At 44.8% G+C, this 20,374-nt stretch overlaps 1 protein-coding gene across 1 annotated transcript in view; it reads right to left on the reverse strand.

Annotated features, from left to right (window-relative positions):
* Positions 1-20,374, reverse strand: part of LOC147100114 (RNA polymerase II elongation factor ELL) — a 197,150-nt gene that overhangs the window by 16,640 nt on the left and 160,136 nt on the right. The window contains exons 5-7 of the mRNA XM_085968965.1: positions 12,064-12,227; positions 9,934-10,199; positions 2,677-2,801 (exon numbers count right to left, since the gene is read on the reverse strand). Of these exons, the coding sequence (XP_085825091.1) occupies positions 2,677-2,801; positions 9,934-10,199; positions 12,064-12,227 (555 nt within the window). The remainder of the gene's footprint in view (positions 1-2,676; positions 2,802-9,933; positions 10,200-12,063; positions 12,228-20,374) is intronic.

Consider the following 20,374-nt stretch of genomic DNA (forward strand, 5'->3'; position numbering starts at 1 on the left):
GAGCTTTGGGACGTCCGGTGGTCATGAAAGGTGCTGTGTAAGTGTAAGCCTATCTGTCTGTCTTAACATAGTAAAACATCCTTCACAGGAGCGTTATCAAACAAAGTTTGACACTGAGCAACGAGGAGATATTCGGACAGATGACCAAAAGCTTGTCAAAGAGGTAGGTTTTAAGGAGCATCTTAAAGAAAGAGAGGTTTAGGGAGGGTATTCTAGAGCACAGCCACCAATGGTGGAGCAATTAAAATCGGGGATGCTCAAGAGGCCAGAATTAGAAGAGCGCAGATATCTCGGAGGATTGTGGGGCTGGAGGAGATCACAGAGATAGGGAGGGGCGAGGACATAGAGGGATTTGAAAACAGGATGAGAATTTTAAAGTCGAGGTGTTGCTTAACCAGGAGCCAATGTAGGTCAGGGTGATGGGTAATTGGGACTTGGTTCAAGTTAGGACACAGGCAGCAGAGTTTTGGATGACCTCAAGTTTACAGAGGGTAAAATGTGGGATGCCAGCCAGGAGTGTGTTGGAAGAGTCAAGTTTCGAGGTAACAAAGGCATGGATGAGGGTTTCATCCATCAGTTTTATGATGTTTACATAGAATTTACAGCACAGAAAAAGACCATCCGGCCCAATGAGTGACCATGGGATGGATACAAAGGAAAACACATGCCTGGAAACTGAAAACCATGCTACAGCTGCTCTGAAACCAAGCTATTTTTTTAAACAAAGAAAGCATATGCCTCAAATCTTTAAGCACTCACATTGAGCCAAGTCCAGGTTGTTAAGAATTAATCTGATTTTTGGTTACAATTCAGTTTATTATGAAATGTTGGCCCATTCTACTTCTCAGCTTGCCAATTACATGTGCCTGGAAATTGTGCTTGGAGGCTTGCTGCCCACGTACGCCTCCAAACCACAAGAAAAGTACGTACTTACCTTGTGTCTCCGGAGCTTCGGACTCTTGCAGTCCTGGGCCTGCGGGCGTACGCCTGCGTAAAGGCCCACACATCCCAGGGGCGCAGGCAGTTCGCAAGCATCCCCGGGATCACGTGGGCCGGCCCAACCAATGACAAGGGGGGATTCCTATTATGCTTATGGTGATTCCATTTACACACAGGATCCCCATAAGAATAGAAATCACCTCAAACATTTCACAACACTGAAACAAAGATAAATGATCACAGGTTCGAAATTAATTTAAATTATTTTGAAAAATAAATTTAAATGTTTTTAAACGGGACAAAATAACCTAAACTAATTTTAAATGTAAGTAAATGTTTAAATCATTTTAAAAAATGTACTTCAACATTTATTTTAACCCTTACGCTGGTAAAAAAAGGGCTTATGCCTTTTTACCAGGCGTAAGGGTTTTGTGGGTATTCGTTGGGCAAATAGCCCAACACTGCGCCAGCGAAAGTGAATTTACAGCAGATGCATATGATCTGTCAAGGAGAAACTTGACAAATCGCAAGTTCTGGGTTTTCGCACGTGTGCAACGTATGCGGAACCCCGGAACTTGCCGGGCCATTCACAGCACTCACGGTGGTGTGCGCACAGCGTACGCCATCGTCAGCCCTGTAAATTCTGGGCCATAATGAGCAAGTCAGTTCCACTCAGGATTTATGAAAATAACCCTGATCACTGCAATTTTTTGGATATCTGATTTTTGAAATAAAACCAGCAGATCTCTCAGAATTGTCCATGGCGAGTCAGAGATTACGTCATTGCAAGGAAAGAACATAGAAATCCCCACTGAAAGGATCTGGAAAGTACTTTCTGCAATATGCTCAGAATAGTGAAGTGATTTTTGATGTTCCGGAATTTTATTTTTATATTTATATATATATATATATATATATATATATATTGTATAGTGTTTTTCTTACCTAGATAAAAAAAAACTAAAATCTAAGAAACATCAAACTAATTACCATCTTTCCTTCTTTACCAAATATCGCTGCAACAATACCTAGTGTTACTGAAAGGTTCTGCTTAAATAAACATGTGGAATTCAGGACTTTGCTGTTTTATCAATATGAAATTTTAGCCAATCATACCCAAGTGTGACAAATATATTTAGATTTTTTAAAGTTGCTTTTATCGATAGCAATTAGCTTCCTGGCTTTATGACACAGATCAGTTTAAACAGCTTCATCTTAGCAGCACTATAATACACCGTGAGTTACAATATAATTCCTGTTATTATAAACTAGCATTTCATACCATTTAGCATAAACAACACCATGGGAGCTATATTTATGGAGTTCCCATGACATTGCTCAAGCACAGTCTGGTTATGATGTCTACTTGCCACAGTGGAGCTGTGGCTAGCCTGGCCAATCCCTCTAATTGATCTCTAGATATGCCTATTTAAACCACTTCCCCACTGCTCAGGCCTGTAGGGAGGCCTGTAGGGAAGTGGTTTAAATAGGCAGTTCTGTAGATCAATTACAGGCTAATTGCTGGGGGGGGGGGAATTTCTGTAGATTGGCAGTCGCTTATAAATCCCGGACTCCTGCCCTTCTTTGGCGAGAGTCTGAAAATTTAGCACGAAATGACAGGTCCTCTCCCTTTAAAAAAAAAATACTTTGACACTTTGAAGTTCAAGGTCTGAAGCAGGAGCAAAGTGTATTCAATACAAACATTTATATAAGAATTAGAGATGTATAAAAGTCTACCTTATTAGGTGTCTTCGTATCAATTGCTTTTCTTCGTCGCTATAGCCAGGCCAATCCCGTTGGATTTCCTTGTAGAGCTCATCTTTTAGTGTAAAGCTGTTGTCCTTTGCATTTAACTTTGCTACCTATTGTAAGAAAGTAAAATGCAGGCTCAGAACAAAATAACCCAAATAAGCAAGCATTTTATCTGAATTAGAGCCACCCATTCAAAGTACAGTTGTGTGTGCCTGGGGATTCGAGAGAAAAGCCATGTGAACAAGATTTTTTTTTTTTCTGCTACCGAGTGAAGTTCCGGAGTGTCGTCTTGCAAGTTCCAAATGAATAGAAATTATTACAAAAAGCCCATCAAGTTTAATTTCAGTAAAGTGAAATCTTTAAACGCAAATTCATCCTCGGGAGTACACAAACACATTCCCATGCAGTGCAAGGTAATGTCAGGACCAGACTAAACCTGCTTTATATTGGAGATCATTATTTCAGAGTTTAAAAATGTACTGCAGCACATTTCTCATTCTACAATCCTGATCACTGACTGCATATTAGGACATAGAGAACATCTATCAGAAACGCTGTTTACCGAGGTCACTGACCATCATCAAAGACCCTACCCACCCCAGCCACAGTCTGTCCACCCTCCTGCCATCTGGGAGACGCTACAGATGCATTCGCACCCGAACGACCAGATTTAGGAACAGCTTCTTTCCCAGGGCTGTCATCCTACTGAACTCCACAAATAAACTCTAAAGCCTGCACATCTGCCAATGCACTTTATTATGGTTATGTTTATGTTAATGTATTACAAGCCAAATGTATGTCGAATGTTAAATGTCTTAATCTAAATGTACACTCTCGGGAGCCGCAAGACTACATTTCGTTGTACTGCACTTGTGCACTAACAATGACAATAAAGTTGATTATTATTAAATGAGTGCTGTAATGTAAAACTGAGTCAGTTACTAAAAGCATGCATTTAAGATCACCAAAAGAATAAACGGTGAGGTTAGGAGATTATTTTTTCTTTTACAGAGTGTTAAGAACATAAGAAATAGGAGGAGTAGGCCAATCGGCCCCTCGAGCCTGCTCCGCCATTCAATAAGATCATGGCTGATCTGATCCTAACCGCCAATCCACTATCACAGGACCATCTCCTGAATCTAACAGAATTAGACACACGAAATAGGAGCAGGATCAGGCTACACGGCCCCTGGGCCCGCTCCGCTACCCACAGGGCCATGTCCGATCCGAACCTAGACTCATGTCCAAATTCCTGCCCGCTCCCCGTAACCCTTAATTCCCTTTACTTCTAGGAAACTGTCTATTTCTGTTTTAAATTTATGTAATGATGTAGCTTCTACAGCTTTTTGGGGCAGCATATTCCATGGACCTACCATCCTCTGAGTGAAGTAGTTCCTCATCTCAGTTTTGAAAGAGCAGCCCCTTATTCTAAGACTATGCCCCCTAGTTCTAGTTTCACCCATCATCGGGAACATCCTCCCCGCATCCACCCGATCCAACCCCTTCACAATCTTATATGTTTCAATAAGATCGCCTCTCATTCTTCTGAACTCCAATGAGTAGAGTCCCAATCTACTCAACCTCTCCTCATAGGTCCATCCCCTCATCCCCGGGATTAACCGAGTGAACCTTCTTTGTACTGACTCGAGAGCAAGTATGTCCTTTCTTAAGTATGGACACCAAAACTGTACGCAATATTCCAGGTGCGGTCTCACCAATACCTTGCACAACTGAAGCAATACCTCCCTATTTTTATATTCTATCCCCTTAGCAATGAAAGCCAACATTCCATTGGCCTTCTTAATCACTTGCTGCACCTGCATACTAACCTTTTGAGTTTCGTGCACCAGGACCCCCAGATCCCTTTGTACTTCAGTACTTTCCAGTTTCTTGCCATTAAGATAATAACTTGCTCTACGATTTTTCCTGCCAAAGTGCATAACCTCACACTTTCCAGTATTGTATTCCATCTGCCAAATCTCTGCCCACCTACTTAGCCTGTCTATGTCCCCTTGCAGGTTTTTTATGTCCTCCTCACTCACTACTTTCCCTCCCATCTTAGTATCATCTGCAAACTTTGATATGTTACACTCGGTCCCCTCCTCCAAATCGTTAATATAGATTGTAAAGATTGGGGACCCAGCACTGACCCCTGCGGAACACCACTAGTTACTGATTGCCAGTCTGAGAATGAACCATTTATCCCAACTCTCTGCCTTCTGTTAGATAGCCAATTCTCTATCCATGCCAGATTATCCCCAATCCCGTGATTTTTTATCTTAAGCAATAATATTTTGTGTGGCACCTTGTCAAATGCCTTTTGGAAGTCTAAATACACTACGTCCACTGGTTCCCCTTTATCCACCCTATATGTTACTTCCTCAAAGAACTCCAGCAAATTTGTCAAACATGACTTCCCCTTCATAAAACCATGCTGACTTTGTCCAAATGTCCTGTTACTGTCTCCTTAATAATGGACTCCAAAATTTTACCTACCACAGATGTTAGGCTAACCGGTCTATAGTTTCCAGCCTTCGGTCTACTGCCCTTTTTAAATAAGGGTGTTACATTAGCAGTTTTCCAGTCTGCCGGGACCTTTGCCGAGTCCAGGGAGTTTTGGAAAATTACCAATGCATCCACAATCCCTACCGCCACTTCCCTCAAGACCTTAGGATGTAAGCCATCAGGTCCAGGTGATTTATCCGCCTTGAGTCCCATTATTTTACCGAGTACCACTTCCTTAAGACAGTGTCAGCTGTGGCTCAGTTGGTAGCACCCTCGCCTGAGTCAGGAGGTTGTGGGTTCAAATCCCACTCCAGAGACTGGAGCACAATAATCTAGGCTGACACTCCAGTGCAGTGCTGAGGGAGTGCTGCACTGCCAGAGGTGCTGTCTTTTGGGTGTGACGTTAAACCAAGGCCCCGACTGCCCTCAGGTGGACGTAAAAGATCCCATGGCAATATTTCGAAGAGGAGCTGGGGAGTTATCCCTGGTGTCCTAGTCAATATTTATCCCTCAATCAACATCACTTAAAAAAAATTATCTGGTCATTATCACATTGCTGTTTGTGGAAGCTTGCTGTGCGCAAGTTGGCTGCTGCGTTTCCTACATTACAACAGTGACTACACTTCAAAAGAACTTGTGACTGTAAGGCGCTTTGGGACGTCCAGTGGTCATGAAAGGCGCTAAACAAATGCAAGTCTTTCTTTCTTTGGTAGCTGAAACCCTCGTGGTCCTGAAGGCGGATGGAAGTTTTGCAGGTAGGATTATAATTTGACTTGGGATGATACAACAAATAAGCTGTAAAACAGTAGTTAAAATGCCACAAGACGACAACACAAGAGAATCATTTGTAAACAGATAAATCCTAACAGTCTGCAATAATCATTCAGAGCAGTGCCTGAATGTATTGATTGGAGATTTTGAATCAACAGGGTGAAAACACTTGTTAAAATGGTAAAGGAAGAGTAATGTAATGCCTCTACATCGACCACTTCAGTCATTTTTGTTACACATGCATAAGAATTTTTTTTTTTTTAATGACCAGGCCAAAACCAAGCAACTTTAAACATGACTGACTGCAATTTTTCTTCTTTGAATGTAAACAGAAAATAATAAAACTACCTCTTACAGTAAAAGGAACAAACTTGCAATCAAGTAGAGAAAGAGAGGCAGGATTAACAGTTGAGATTGGGGAATATTGGGGCTGGGTCCAGGGCACGTGTGAAGGCAGACACTGGGCTGAACTGACAGCATTACAAGCTGAATTCAGGGCTGAAGAGCAGTGCTGGGGTGGCAAGCGGAGCCTGTCAATTGGTCTGGCGGCAGCAGGGCCAGGAAGTAAAGCAGTGGAACCGGTCAACGCGTTAGGCAGTCAAGGGATTTCCTTAAGCAGGCTGCAAATGGAAAAAAAAGCTGTTCCGGGCAGCAGCAATGCTTCCATTGTGTGGGGCTGGAAAACCTACGAGGGGGTTCAGGCCAGGGAGCAGGGCTGTGAATGGGTTGAGTGCCAATGGAGTTTTCATGGAGTGAGGTTGGGAATTTTTTTTAAATTGCATCTAGGATTGGAGTTAGAATTGGGGGAACAGGAGAGCTAAGTAATGGAGAGTATGTTTTTTTCTGAACTGAAAATAAAGTGTAAAACTTGGGAAATTGCAAAAACAAAATGGTCGGCAGACATTAGCAACTTGCCACAGTGCCACCAGTGGTAGGAGGTCTGAATAGTTAGTGTTATCTATCAGAAGTAATAGAAGTAACAACAGTAACATCTTTAACAAAGTAAAATACCCCAAAGTGCTTCACAGAGGCACGAGGAAAAGCAGGTAATACCTCTTGGTATTACCGTTATTACCAAGGTGCTATTAAAATGTGACAATAAGAAACAGAAGTGAGAGAGAGAGAAAGTGTTTGCGTACTGGTGGAGAGAAGTTGTAGAGTGATGTTTCTAGTTCAGATCAATCATGGCGGGCAACAATTCTGTAAATAGGCACAGGTGAAAGGATCTGAAGTTATTTACATGTACAAACATGCTGATCTTGAAAACGTCAACTAAAGCAAATTTGAAGCAGATTGGAGCAGATGGATTGTAAGCTATTTCCAGAGAACATACAGGTAAAACAGGTGGTGGCGCAAATGTCGTATCCATTATGGTTCTGCTGGCAGGCTACAGGTACCATTTGCATTTAAGTATTGAATGTTCCTATTGGCAAGGAGTTTCTTCCTCCAGGTTATATTCCCTTTGAAATTAATTTGCGCTAATTAATTATGTGATCTACCAATTAGCATTTTATTTTTTTCTCTTAAGGTTTCTTAATAGCATGTCAGCACGTCTGTATCTTCTGAAAATAGATTTCCACTAAACTCCTTGCTCAGTCTAACCAGAACACCTGCAACATTTTCTCAAGAGGTGATGCAAACAGTTTTGTAACATTGTAAAGCATCTAGAAGAACTCGTGAACATTATGAATATACTGATTGCTCCAGCAACAAGAGTCAGTGAGAGTTAATTTTTATATCTGTGTGTAGTTAGCTACAAGATTAGGTTTTACAAACCTAAGGGTTTCAAAGACAGGATTCATTGAAAACTTGGAAAATAAAATCAACGGTTGAATGACTTTAAAAAAAAAAAAAAATATTGAAACAACTATGAAACAAGTTTAAAAGCTGTATACTAGATTAGCCAAAGCAAGCAATCCTGCACAATAGCATGGGCTGAATGGACTGCATCGGGAAATTGAGAATTGCATTCAAATTTGTGACAAACTTACAAAAAACACTCGGTAATGGTACATTTAGTGATAAACAGAATATTGTGTTCAACTAAATAATTTTATAAAAATATTTGGCTATACACCAACATATATTACACACAAAGTTGTGCAATGTGTGCACAACACCCACACCCCTCCACTTTGAATTCATTGCTGTGTTACGGAAGGAGTACAGCAGAACAGTTCCCCACGGAGGGAAATGCGGGACAGCAATTTACCTTCAATCATTTCTGCAAAACCCTCACAAGTGGTTTAAAAGTGGCAGAGCGTGAGAAATGGGAACAGGGAGTCAACTGAAGCGAGAAGGTGCACGGTTCAAGAGAAGGGAAAGACAGAATAGAGCAAGTATTTTCTTCATATCAAGACCAATAAAGACCATTTCACTAGGCATTATGTTGAAATGAAGATTGCAGTTGTACAATGTCTTATACTTTAAAATCGGGTCACAGCTCCCACTTCCATCATAGGATTTGCTGGAACATTTCTCATCATCAAAGGAGACATCCTTCTCCCCCCTTTCCACAATCCTGTAAAACCAACAAGTGATTATCCCCAGTGTACTGTAAATTTGTATTAAAGTAAATGGAAGCTACACGCAGTTGATCTTACGATCTGGCTTCTGTAACTTAAAATAAAACTGAAACATCACTGAAATTTTTGCTTTTCAAACTTGTGATTTCAGAAAAATCAGCACTTAGTTAATCGTGAGAGAGATTAGAGACGTGTACGAAAGTGCAGAAATTGTGCAACCTAAATTAGAATCTAAATCACTGCCTCATTAGAAGTACAGTCACAGTAAAGGCCCATTTAAAAAAAATTGAATTAAATTAGAATTCATAATGGTCAAAGTGAGCAACTGGTTCTCAGCTTCTCTAAATGCAGGTAGAACACAAGCCAGCTAGAGCACATTACTCCTGTCACTGGACATCTTTTAAATTACAACAGCTTTCAACTTCAATCTAGTCAGCCATGGCTCTGTGGCAGCACTCTTGCCTCAGAGTTAGAAGGCATGGCTTCATGCACCATTCCAGAGACTTGAGCACATATGCAGTGTTCAGGGAGTGCTGCACTGTCGGAAGTGCTGTCTTTTCAATGCAACATTAAACCGAATCCCAGTCTGCTCTCTCAAGTGGACGTAAACGATACCATGGCACTATTTGAAGAGGAGCAGGGGGTACACTGCTGGTGTTCTGACTAATATTTATCCCTCAATTAACATCCCTAAAGCAGATCTTGTGATTGATCTCATTGCTGCGCGCAAATTGGCTACCACATTTCCCGACATTACAACAGTGACGCCACTTCAAAAGTATTTCATCTATCTATCTATATAATAAAAAAAAAGGATCCGTCCGTCTGTTTGTCTGTCTGCTATACACTCAAAAGTTAGAGCGTACCTACACATGTTATATCAAAAGAAAGCTTATGATTAGGGGAGTTTCATAGGCATATTTACTTTTTGGTCAGACAAAAATTGTTCAGACAGTATACAAAAAACGTTCAAAAATCCGCTCATTAGCGGTTGACCAATCCTACCGCTCATTAGCGTTGAGTGACGTGATGGTTGACCAATCCTACAGTTCAGTGACCTGATGGCTGACCAATCGGTGCGTCACGGGGGGCGTTTCATTCAGTGTGTGGGCAGGACCTAATCCTGCAGCCTCCCGAAACGTAGCCGCCATTTTTTTCACTGCTTTTACTCAACAGCGAGCGGGGCAGCTGCGGCGGCCCGCCGGAGCGGGAGGTGAGTTGGGGTCACTCGGTCCGGGCCTGACAACCGCTCGGCCCGAGACACAGCGTGGGGGAGCGGCAGCAGCCGGCCGTAAACCGCGCGGCCCTGTAAACTGCCGTTTTACAAAAAAAGCCCTGGCAACGCCGGGCCCCCTCAGCTGGTTGACTATAAAGAGCTTCGGGGCATCCTGAGGTCAGGAAAGGCGCTGTACAAATTCAAGTCCTCTTTGTTCTCTCTCACCTGGTCCAATACAAATGACAGTTCAGCTTTGTCCTTTGGGTTTGCTTTCTCTCTCTCCAACCACAGAATAAGTTCAGGCTTTTTATATGGCTTCAAAGCCAAAAGGTGGATGACACGATCTCGAAGAGGCTTTTGAATAACGGTACTGGCATGGTTTTTCTTCACCCCAAAGCACGGATTCATTGTGGGAGAGTGTCTTCTAACCGGAATGCCATCAGACGCTGGGCTTGCGCCTTGCTTACGAAATTGGACTGGTTTGCGCGTACCTAGGAAACAAAACTGGATTTTAAATGGTGGTAAACATGTTGGGCAGTCAAAAGAAAACATTTATAAACAAGGCCTTCTTTATATAAAGGGGGAGCTAACAATGGGCTGTGATGAATCAGTAGACGACTGAATGGACTTATGTACCAAGAATAGCTACAAGATACGATTTAATTCACAGGTGCCAGTTAAAGTATGGCTTGTTTTAGTCATCACTCAGTTGCAGGAAATATTTAAGGAGTTCAAGGTAATGCTTTCAAATTTAGTGCAGAAACCTACAATCTCTTATAAACTGCAAAATGATTTAATGTTTTGTTTAAAATGTAATGTACATTTTAATGATTTACATTTCATTTCTTAAATATGTTCCAAAATTTCCCAATTTGAACACAGTACTATAGCAGCTTCCTAAGCCATATATTCTTACAATTGCTGCAATTCTCAAAATACTCAGCTGGTCAGGCAGCATCTGTGGAGAGAGAGACAGTTAACATTTCAGGTCGATTAACTTTTTCCAGTTCTGACAAAAGGTCGAGACTTAACAGATTTTAAGCAAGTGCAGGGGCAGGGAAAGCAGGTAGGGCAGGAAAGAACAAAAGGGAAGGTCTGTGATAGGCAGGAGTGATTAAATGATAAACGGTATAATTGTACAAAGCAAAAGATGGTAATGATTGTACAAAGCAAAAGATGGTAATTACCATCTCCTTTTGCTTTGTACAATCATACCTTTTATCATTTAATCACTCCTGCCTTCCATCCTATCAGACCTTCCCTTTTGTTCTTTCCACCCTTCCCCCTTTTCCCTGCCCTTGCTTAAAATCTGTTAAATCTCTAACTTTTTCCAGTTCTGACAAAAGGTCATCAACCTGAGACGTTAACTCTGTTTCTCTTCACAGATGCTGCCTGGCCTGACCTGCTGAGTATTTCCAGCATTTTCTGTTTTTAATTTCAGATTTCCAGCATCTGCAGTATTTTGCTTTTGCTCAAATTCTTTCCTCTTTGGCCATTTCTCAGGAAAAAGATGTTAATTAAAAGAAGAGGAATAGATGCATGCATTTTCTTGTGCTGAATTTGTGCATCAACACAGTGCTTAATTTTTTTTTTTTTTAAATTATCTGCTATAAATTAAGGATTTAAACATTACCAGTTGTTGAATATTATGGGAACTTCATGTACTATACAGTTTGAGAAAATTAAATCCAGCAGCTAAACCCTCATAACCTACAATTATGTCTGTTGCTTTAATTTGCGTAGCAACTGTTCAGTAAATTAACTGGAGACCACTTCCAAAGCACGCAGTATTTGCCAATCAATGGAAAGTAGAACATTTACTTTATCATAATCTTATGCAAGTTGTATATAGGCAATCTTATTATGCAAGTCCTATATAGGTTAAGAGGCCATTTTGCCACAGCTCCCTCATATCTAGTTACCTGACTGAAGCTGCATATTCAGCACCACTCAATGTACAGGTTGAGTAAATAAAATGCAATCAGTACTTACGTTATTCTGAAATTTTTTGTGATTTATTTAATTGAAAATATATTGACCATATTTAATTAAGCACAAACCATTTTCCTACATTCCTAAATGTACTGCAAGTTTAAATAAATGAGGATATATATCAGTATTACAACAGAAACAGGATTTTGGGGACCAGCGTATTACAGCTGTATTCTTGTGACAACGCACAATTTAGCTTTCAACCAACTTGCCAGGTTCTAGATCTGGCAACAAACCACAAGGCATATTTCTGCAGGAAACGAAGACTTGCTATCTGATGGAGCTGGGTTACAACAGGCAAGTGTTGGTGAATCAAAAATTAAATGTGTACAGACCATCATTTCAGTTTTATGGTATTTATACCTTGATATGACGCCCCTGGTTTAATTTCTATAGTTGTTCGACTCCATGACTCCTTCTCTACTTGTGACATTCGTTCTCGAGTCATCTGGTAGGAGTCATCAGTGGCACAAACTGTGATTTTATCCTGAATACTTCCCAGGCAGTCAAGTTGGTTTCTTTCAAAACTGGTTTAAACAACAAAAGCAAAACAAAACCGACACTCAGCAACAAATCCTTCAACAAAAGTATTGGCCCGATCTAAAATATACTATTCTTCTGTGAAACTTTTAATAAAACAAAAAATCTATACTTTGCCACTTTTAAAATAACAATTTGTGTATATATATACACATACAGCAAAGGAAACCACACTGTCAGAATATAGAAAGATCTCCAAGTGATGCAATTGCACTTCAGTCTGATCGAATATTGGATTACCGACCTTCTAGGATGGTCTTCCTCATTCTTTGACGTTCGCTCTGTAATGCTCACATACAAATAATTAATTGACTACATTCAATGATAGGGACATTGTCCCTTAAATATATTCCTACCCATCTGCCAAACAGTGGGTCTACCATCAACCCTTCATACTAAAAGAATTAATAAAATAATTGCTCTGTCAGAAAAAACACAAGAAACCACAAATACAAAAAGCTCTAATAGTTTGCCGAGAAGTAAACACAAGCCCCATTAAGGTGGACCTGAGGAGGGCACCGAGTTTCCGAGCATTCCTCATGAATTTGGATACAGTCCCCACCACTTAAAACGTCCACATTTAAACCAGGCAGTCGCATATATCGGACAAAAAGCGATAGCCATTAGCTATTTGCATTAACGTCAATTTCAAAGTTGCCGGTTATAGCATCTTAAGTTCTCCGTTTATTTCGGGCAGAAACAGCTATGCTTACTCACCTGTGATATTGTAGGAGTGACGAACACATGAAAAACTTGTGCATCAAAAAAATATATATATTTATATTTAACAAAAATAAAACTTCATGCACAATAATCCCAGGAGCCAAAATGTGGTGCTCCAATTAGGTGTTTGGGTTGTTTAAATGCTTGCTCAGGTGAAGGAGTTAGATGTGTGTGTTTTTCCCTCCTCTCTGGATCTTGCAGCAATGCTCTACCTGCTAACAGCTCGTTTCTGAATGACGGGTTCTGCTCCTTGCTCCTCCAGTCACCTGATGACTGCGGCCAGGGTGAGGTTGGGTCTAGGGTACGGTAGTATGGAGGTTTGTTCAGGGAGCTGCGGATGCTGATGAGCGATGACAACATTCTACCAAGGGGACGGTACCACAAATAGTAGGCACTAATGTTCCCTCGAAGCTGTGCCCATACGCAGCCGTGCAGTAATCGGCAAGGTACTGTGCAGGCCGCTCACAAGCTTTTCCATTTGAAATACCGCACATTGAAATAAAGAGGCCGCGCACAATGACAATTTAGAAGGAACATTGGTAGGCTCTTACTTAATGCCACCCATACACAAGTTAAAGAAATCCCTTCATGTAACACAGTTTAGGTTTAAACCAATACATGGAAGATCCCATACCTTAAGAACTCTCAATCTATTCTTGGAGGTAGAAATTGATCACTAAAATTTATGACTAAAGATGGGGCTGCAATCCAAATCTGATCAAAAAATTTGCCCTCTTTATGGAAAGGCTTAAGTATTAGAGTATGCATGAATGAACGTGCCGCCAGTACCATACATGGCTGAGCCCACAGGCTTAAAATCCATGTGGGTGTGGTGGCATCCTGAACCCTACATGAATTTAAAACACTCCGCTTGTATCTCAATAAATCCATCTGACACAAAAGTCTCAAGTCTGAAACTATGTCCCTAAAAAGCACAATGATATTTCACGGCTTGATCACAATTCTCATGGTTTCCAACAATGCGACAACCTGAATGGCCTCCTCTGAAACTTCCGCCGAGAACACTTACCAACCAGGTACATATAGATGAGCCAAATAGCAGTACCGTATAATGGTTCTACACCCTTATGTGGAGTTTGAGATAATTTCTGGGACTGCCCTGATCTAATTATGGGAGCACACTCCTTTCAGCTTGACTGCAGTTCCATGATCTCTTCTATGATTTGCAAAAAGGAGCCGAGAACAACAACTTTTGCAAATAGAAGGTAACTGGAGTGGAACCATAAGTTTCCATGCCCTATACAGCCCCAACAGGCAATAGCTTCTCAACTGCTAAGGTCTCATACTTGCATGTCCTCAGACTGCCTCAAGAAAATAACCTGTGAGCTTGGGAGGCACTTATAAAAGGGAGGACATAGCTCTCCCTCAACATCTCTTCCACCCATTCTTCAGACAATATCTGTCAATGGAAAAACCCATGACTGCATCTGCAAAGCAAAATGCTTCAGGGACAACCCCAGGACTGTCTGCTGGCACTTCATAAAAAGCTCACCATGTTCACTCTAACTTAGTTCATAAAGAGGCTGCTGCCCTTAGGAAGCTGCAGTTCTACCAGACTTCTGTTAAGTCAGGAAAAAATTCTTAAACCTCGATTATTTCAATGCACTCCTGGCCAGCCTCCCAGCTCCATAAACTTCAACTCATCCAAAACTCTGCTGCCCGTATCCGATCACAAATTCCGCTCATCTATCAACCACATCCTCCCTGACCTCCACTGGCTCATGTTCACCCAACACCCTTTCTGTAACCCCTACTAGCCCTACAACCCCCCAACCCACCTCCAGAACTCTCCATCCCTCTGATTCTGGATTCTTATGCATCTCCCCCCTCCTTACACCCCAGTATTGGCAGCCGTGCTTTCAGCTGTCTTGGCATCTCGCTCTGGAATTCCCTCCTTAAACCCCCACTGCCGTTTCATCTCCAAGACCTTCCTTAAAACTCACTTCTTTGATCAAGCTTATGGTCACCCCCCATTATCTCCTCCTTTGGCTCATTATCCATTTTTGTCTGATTACGCCTGTGAAATGCCGCATGTTAAAAGTGTTGCTGTTATTGAATTTTTTAATTTAAAAAAGTCTCCCAGATGATTTTTTTTCCCATCTGTGGGATGGGCTTTTTTTTCAATGACAATCAAGGCCGATGAATGTTTTATTTGTATGTTAAGTTTGAATGAAAGAATCGATCATCTCTACCTCATAGGATCTCCGTCAACTTATTAAAGGCTCCATCCTGTCTACACTGCTAGAGTTAAGACAGGCCTGGGTCACATTGAGGAAATCCAGGGGTGGTCAATGCCCCTAGTGACATTTTTGACAGCGGTACGGACACCAACCCACAGAGTAACCTAATCCTGCACCATATAAATGCCTCAGCCACATGCCAGAGAAGTCATTTGTTCTGACCTATAAACAAACAAAATCCTGAAACAGGTACATCCAGGTGCCCAGTCGCCAGACAGATCTACCAACAGTTGTTCATCTACAGTTGATAAGTCTAAACTACTGTTTTCCAACTTGCAGGGGTGACTCCATGCAGCAGCTTTACAAATGTTGTTAATAGAATCTGATTCATTGCCCTAGAACATTGTTGAATGGGCTAAATAAACTTTCATGGCCCACGCTCCCATCTCCTGAGAGATGTGGTCTTGTGCCAGAGAGCTGATAGCAATCCACTGTGTTTTACAACCATTGCTTAGAAACCAGTTCCTCTTGGCTACTGGGACAAAACGATTTGGCACATTCTGCAGTCAAGATACAAGATCTATTAGGCTCTACATTGTAGAAGTGACATCCTTGGTTTGATTTGTGAGGAGATGGATAAAATGAAGGAATTACAATTTCTTGATCTAAATGGAAATGAAAAACTACTTTTGGAAGGAAACCCACGTGTGTCTGAAAAAAGACTTGACCAGAATATTAAATTAAATAAGGCAGATCAATGGCGAGTGAGTGAGCTGAAACCAAAGCCACCAAAAGCGGCATCTTCCAAAACCGTGCTTGCATATGTCAAGAGATCCAAAGGAAGGGCAACAGAAGTTGATTTAGGATAAGATTGGAATGTCTAAAGTTAGACACTTGAACATGCTGGCAGGCCACCAGTTGGAACAAGTATGCAGCAACCGATGCAGGTGGAAGATAATATCACAGCACTCATTGCTACAAGATCATTGCAGTCGATACCAAGAGTGAGGTCAACTGGTGACGAATCAGGTCAAAAATAATAAAACCTTTAAAAAAAAAAAATCTACATATATTAAAATCTTTAGGGTGCTGTTGATCCTCTTATCCTCTCCGGATGACCACGTGACCATGGAATTTTAGATAGTAAATCTTTGCGGAAAGCAGCAATGTTTGATCACAACCCTCTCACTAAGGCAACACTAAAAATGGCCAAAATAACTTAAATCCCGTGAATACGGGCCTAGAAATTCAGTTGCGTGCGCCAGCCGTTAGCGCCTTAAGAGTAGACGACTTCGAGCGCTAGGCACTTAGCGGCCGGGCGCAGCGCGATCTGCGTCTACGCCCAACTTCAGTAGACATTTAGCGCCGGCGCAAAGTGTTTGCGCGCGCTCAGCTGCGCGCGCAGCTTATGACGTCATTTCGTCGCGCAACGCCCTTTGTGCGCCCCAAACCGGAACTTCAGTCGCGCCTGCCCAATGTGGGCGTGGCGGTGCTAAGAACTGTGAAGTGGAACGCAGCAGAGGCCCTGTGGGCCTCGGGGAGCGCTAATTAAAGGGCACTTACACCGAACTATAAAGGCCAGCCATTTTGCTGCATTGACTTTTGTGCAATGGATTTCTGGACAGAGACCAAGGAAGAGACCTTACTGATTTGGCCCAACATAGGAGGTATTTTTGGCTTCTGGCCAGAGCTTGGCAATTTGCCTCATTGTGATTTCATTGTTTGCCAGTATATTATGGGGGCTGCATGGGGTGCCAACCCTTAGTTCCAGCATTATGTGCGAAGGGCTCGCAGACGCTGTGTGAGAGGGGCAGCCATGCCTAGACGCAGAGGGGGCATCAGGCGTCGGCAACGTAGGCCTTACCCACTCAGGGAATACCGCCAGCAGGTGTCCTATCTCACCATGACTGCCGCGCAGTGTGTTAAGAGGCTGCGCTTCAGAAGGGAGGTGGTTGCAGAGATCTGCCAGCTGCTTCACAGAGATCTGCGTCCACAGCTGATGTGCAGGACGTCTCTGTCGGTGGAAGTGAAGGTCACGGTGGCTCTGAACTTTTATGCAAGCGGCTCCTTCCAAGCCGCTGCTGGGGACATAGCTAACATATCCCAGTTCGCCGTGCATCGCTGCATCCGGCAGGTCACCGATGCCCTTTTCACAAGGAGACACCAATTCATCTCCTTCCCCATGACCCTGGAGAGGCAGGAGCAGCGTGCAGTCGGATTTGCGAGGATCGCGGACTTCCCCATGGTGCAGGGCGCCATTGACTGCACGCATGTGGCTTTGCGGGCACCTATCGACAATGCCGAGGATTACCGCAACCGGAAGGGCGACCATTCCCTCAATGTACAGCTGGTGTGTGACAACAGGCAGCGCATCCTAGCTGTCAATGCCCGCTTTCCAGGCAGCAGCCACGATGCATTTATCCTGCGCCAGACTACTGTGGCTGACATGTTCCAGGCACAGCCTCCCCCAAGAGGATGGCTTATCGGGGACAAAGGCTATCCTTTGTGTACATGGCTCATGACCCCGCTCCGCGCGCCCAGGACCCCTGCTGAGGAGGCATACAACGAAAGCCATCAAGCCACAAGGAACATCATAGAGCAAACAATTGGCGCCCTCAAGCAACGGTTCCGCTGCCTGGATCGCTCCGGCGGATCTCTGCAGTATTCGCCGGATAGAGTCCCAGTTCGTCGTCGTTTGCTGCATGCTGCACAACCTGGCTATCCGCAGGACTCGAGCACTGCCACCTTACGTTGGACCACCACCTCAGGAGGAGGAGCAGGAGGACCATGAGGAGGAGGAGCAGTACCAGCCCAGGAGGGAGCCACAAGGTCCAAGGGCCGTCCGTCGGCGGCTTATTGAACGACACTTCTAGGCCCCGTCAGGGAATGGCTTGTGGCAATGAAGGGACATGAATGCAGCCGCTCCGCAAGCCCTCAGCCGGTTAACGCAACAACCACTTCAAACATCAAACATGGACAAGCTGAATAAAGAAAAAGCTTTATTGAACAAACTCAGGGCCCTTCCCACATGAAACCCAAAAACAGACAACACCCCCAAAAAAGAGTCAAACACATGACTCACTCCCACAACCTGGGGAGGAATAACAAAACTTTTCCATCCAAATGGCCTTCATCCTCGGCCTTACCAAAACAACCACCCCCATAGACAACACAACCACCCCCATATAAAAAAACATTTGGCAACACCCTCTACTTTGTGTGCCGAGAGGGCGAGTCCTTGTCCAGCCTTTTCCGGCCCCTGGCCGACCTGCTGCTCCGCCTCAACCTGGGCCCTGTGGGTGCTGCAAGGCTGGGGGAAGGCTCCTGAGGGGCACATGGCGTGACGGCAGATGCCCTTGGGGGTCGGCCTAGACGAGCTCTGGCCCTCGAGGGGCCGGCTGCTGCAGCTGTGGCTGGGCAGCATCAGTCTCTCCAGCAGCTCATGGCAGCTGCAGCAATGGGGGCAAGCTGGCTATGCCAGGCGCTCGCTGCTCGCCTGAGACACTGGCACTCGGCCGGGCTGGCACTGCAGCATGCGCAGCAATCTGAAGGCCAGACCGCTGTGTTGCTGCAGCGCGGCGGGTGCCCTGGCGATGCCTGGCTGACACAGCGAGTGTGGCAGCAATGAGTGCCCGTACTGCCCTGGTCTGTGCCCGCATCAGACCAGCCAGTGACTGCACGGCACCACTGATCAACTGGCCACTCGCTGCCTGTGCTGCCCTGAAGTCGTCCCGACTCGCGTCCTGTGCTGCCCTGAATTCGGCCCGACTCGCGTCCTGTGCTGCCCCGAATTGCTCGAAACCCCTGGCCTGTGCTGCCCCGAGTTGCTCGAAACCCCTGGCCTGTGAGGCCCCGAAATTGGACACACTATGAGCCAGGGACTCGATGGCCTCAGGCAACCGTGCCACAACCCCCATGAACTTGGTGTGCCGGCGATCCGAGTCCGCGGACATTTGATCGAGGAGGCGCACCTCCTGGGCGAGGACCGTCTCCGGACCGGAGGCCGGACTCTCCCTCTGGGGAGAAGGCCGCCGAGCTGCCCGACCATTCCCGCGTGGCTGGACGCCACTGGGCCCAGCAACTACACTCCCCTGCAACACTTCCCCCCTCTGGGGAGAAGGCCGCCGAGCTGGCCGACCCTTCCTGCGTTGCTGGACGCCACTGGGCACAGGAGCTACACCCCCCTCCGACACTTCCCCCTGGCTCTCCTCCAGGGAAGACGTGTCCCCTCCATTGCCATTCCCTGGCGCGGATGAGGGTTCCCCCGATGGGCCGCCTTCCTCTTGCTCCTCCTCGTCCTCCTCTTCCGAGGGACTGTCACTGGCAGCTTCAGGGACCTCCTCCTCACCAGCTGAAAGCAGGAAGGCACAAGAGTAGCTTTAGAGTGAGGACAGGGCGTCAGCGAGGGAGGCATGAGTGGTGGCAGTCAGCGCATTGGTCGGACAGTGGCAAAGGATGTAGATCTGAAGCGCAAGGGGAACGAGAGAGGTCCAAAAGGTGATGTCCTTACCATTGGGGCCCAGCACAGGGTCGGCATCTCCACATGCAACGGGGCCAATCAGCCGGCCACCCATGAGTCGACCCACGCGCTCCTCCAGGTCACTGAGCTGCTGGAACTGGGGACGGCCTCCCCCGGTGTCAGTCCGGCTCCTCAGATTCTGGGCCAGCTTGGCCTGCAAGAGAAAGGACGGCCTCTAAGTACAGTGTGGTGCCCTGTTGTTGTGTGCACTGCCTCCCATGGTCGAATAGCTTGGCCAGCGTGTAAAGTGCAGAAAGTGCAATTGATGTTCATGCCAGTGCCATAGCTGCTGGATGAGGGCTGGCCATTAGGGCTTTGAGGTCCCTTTGCCCATAATGTGAGGTGCACATGCAAGGATGAGGAGGACACTGGAAAGGGTACTCACCCTAACAATCCGAGTGAGGTCGTTAAACTTTTTCCGGCATTGGACACCAGTCCTGGGGACATCGCAGGTGGCTGTGACCCTCTGGGCGACATCCCTCCAGGCTTTCCTGTACACCCTGGTGGCAGGCTTCTTGCCACTGTCCAGGAACAAGATATGGCGTCTCCTCTCCAAAGCCCTAACCAGCACCTTTAAATCATGGGCAGAGAAGCGCTGCGCTCGCTCACGGGCCCTCTGCATCCTTCCTGGCGCTATTTCTCTCCAGCAGCAGTGTTTAGGCCTAGCTGGAGGGCTGCAGTATCCAGGGCG

This window comes from Somniosus microcephalus, chromosome 27 (genome assembly GCF_052327205.1).
Source record: "Somniosus microcephalus isolate GS21.2 chromosome 27, FLI_Smic_1.0, whole genome shotgun sequence".
Classification (NCBI taxonomy): Eukaryota; Metazoa; Chordata; class Chondrichthyes; order Squaliformes; family Somniosidae; genus Somniosus; species Somniosus microcephalus.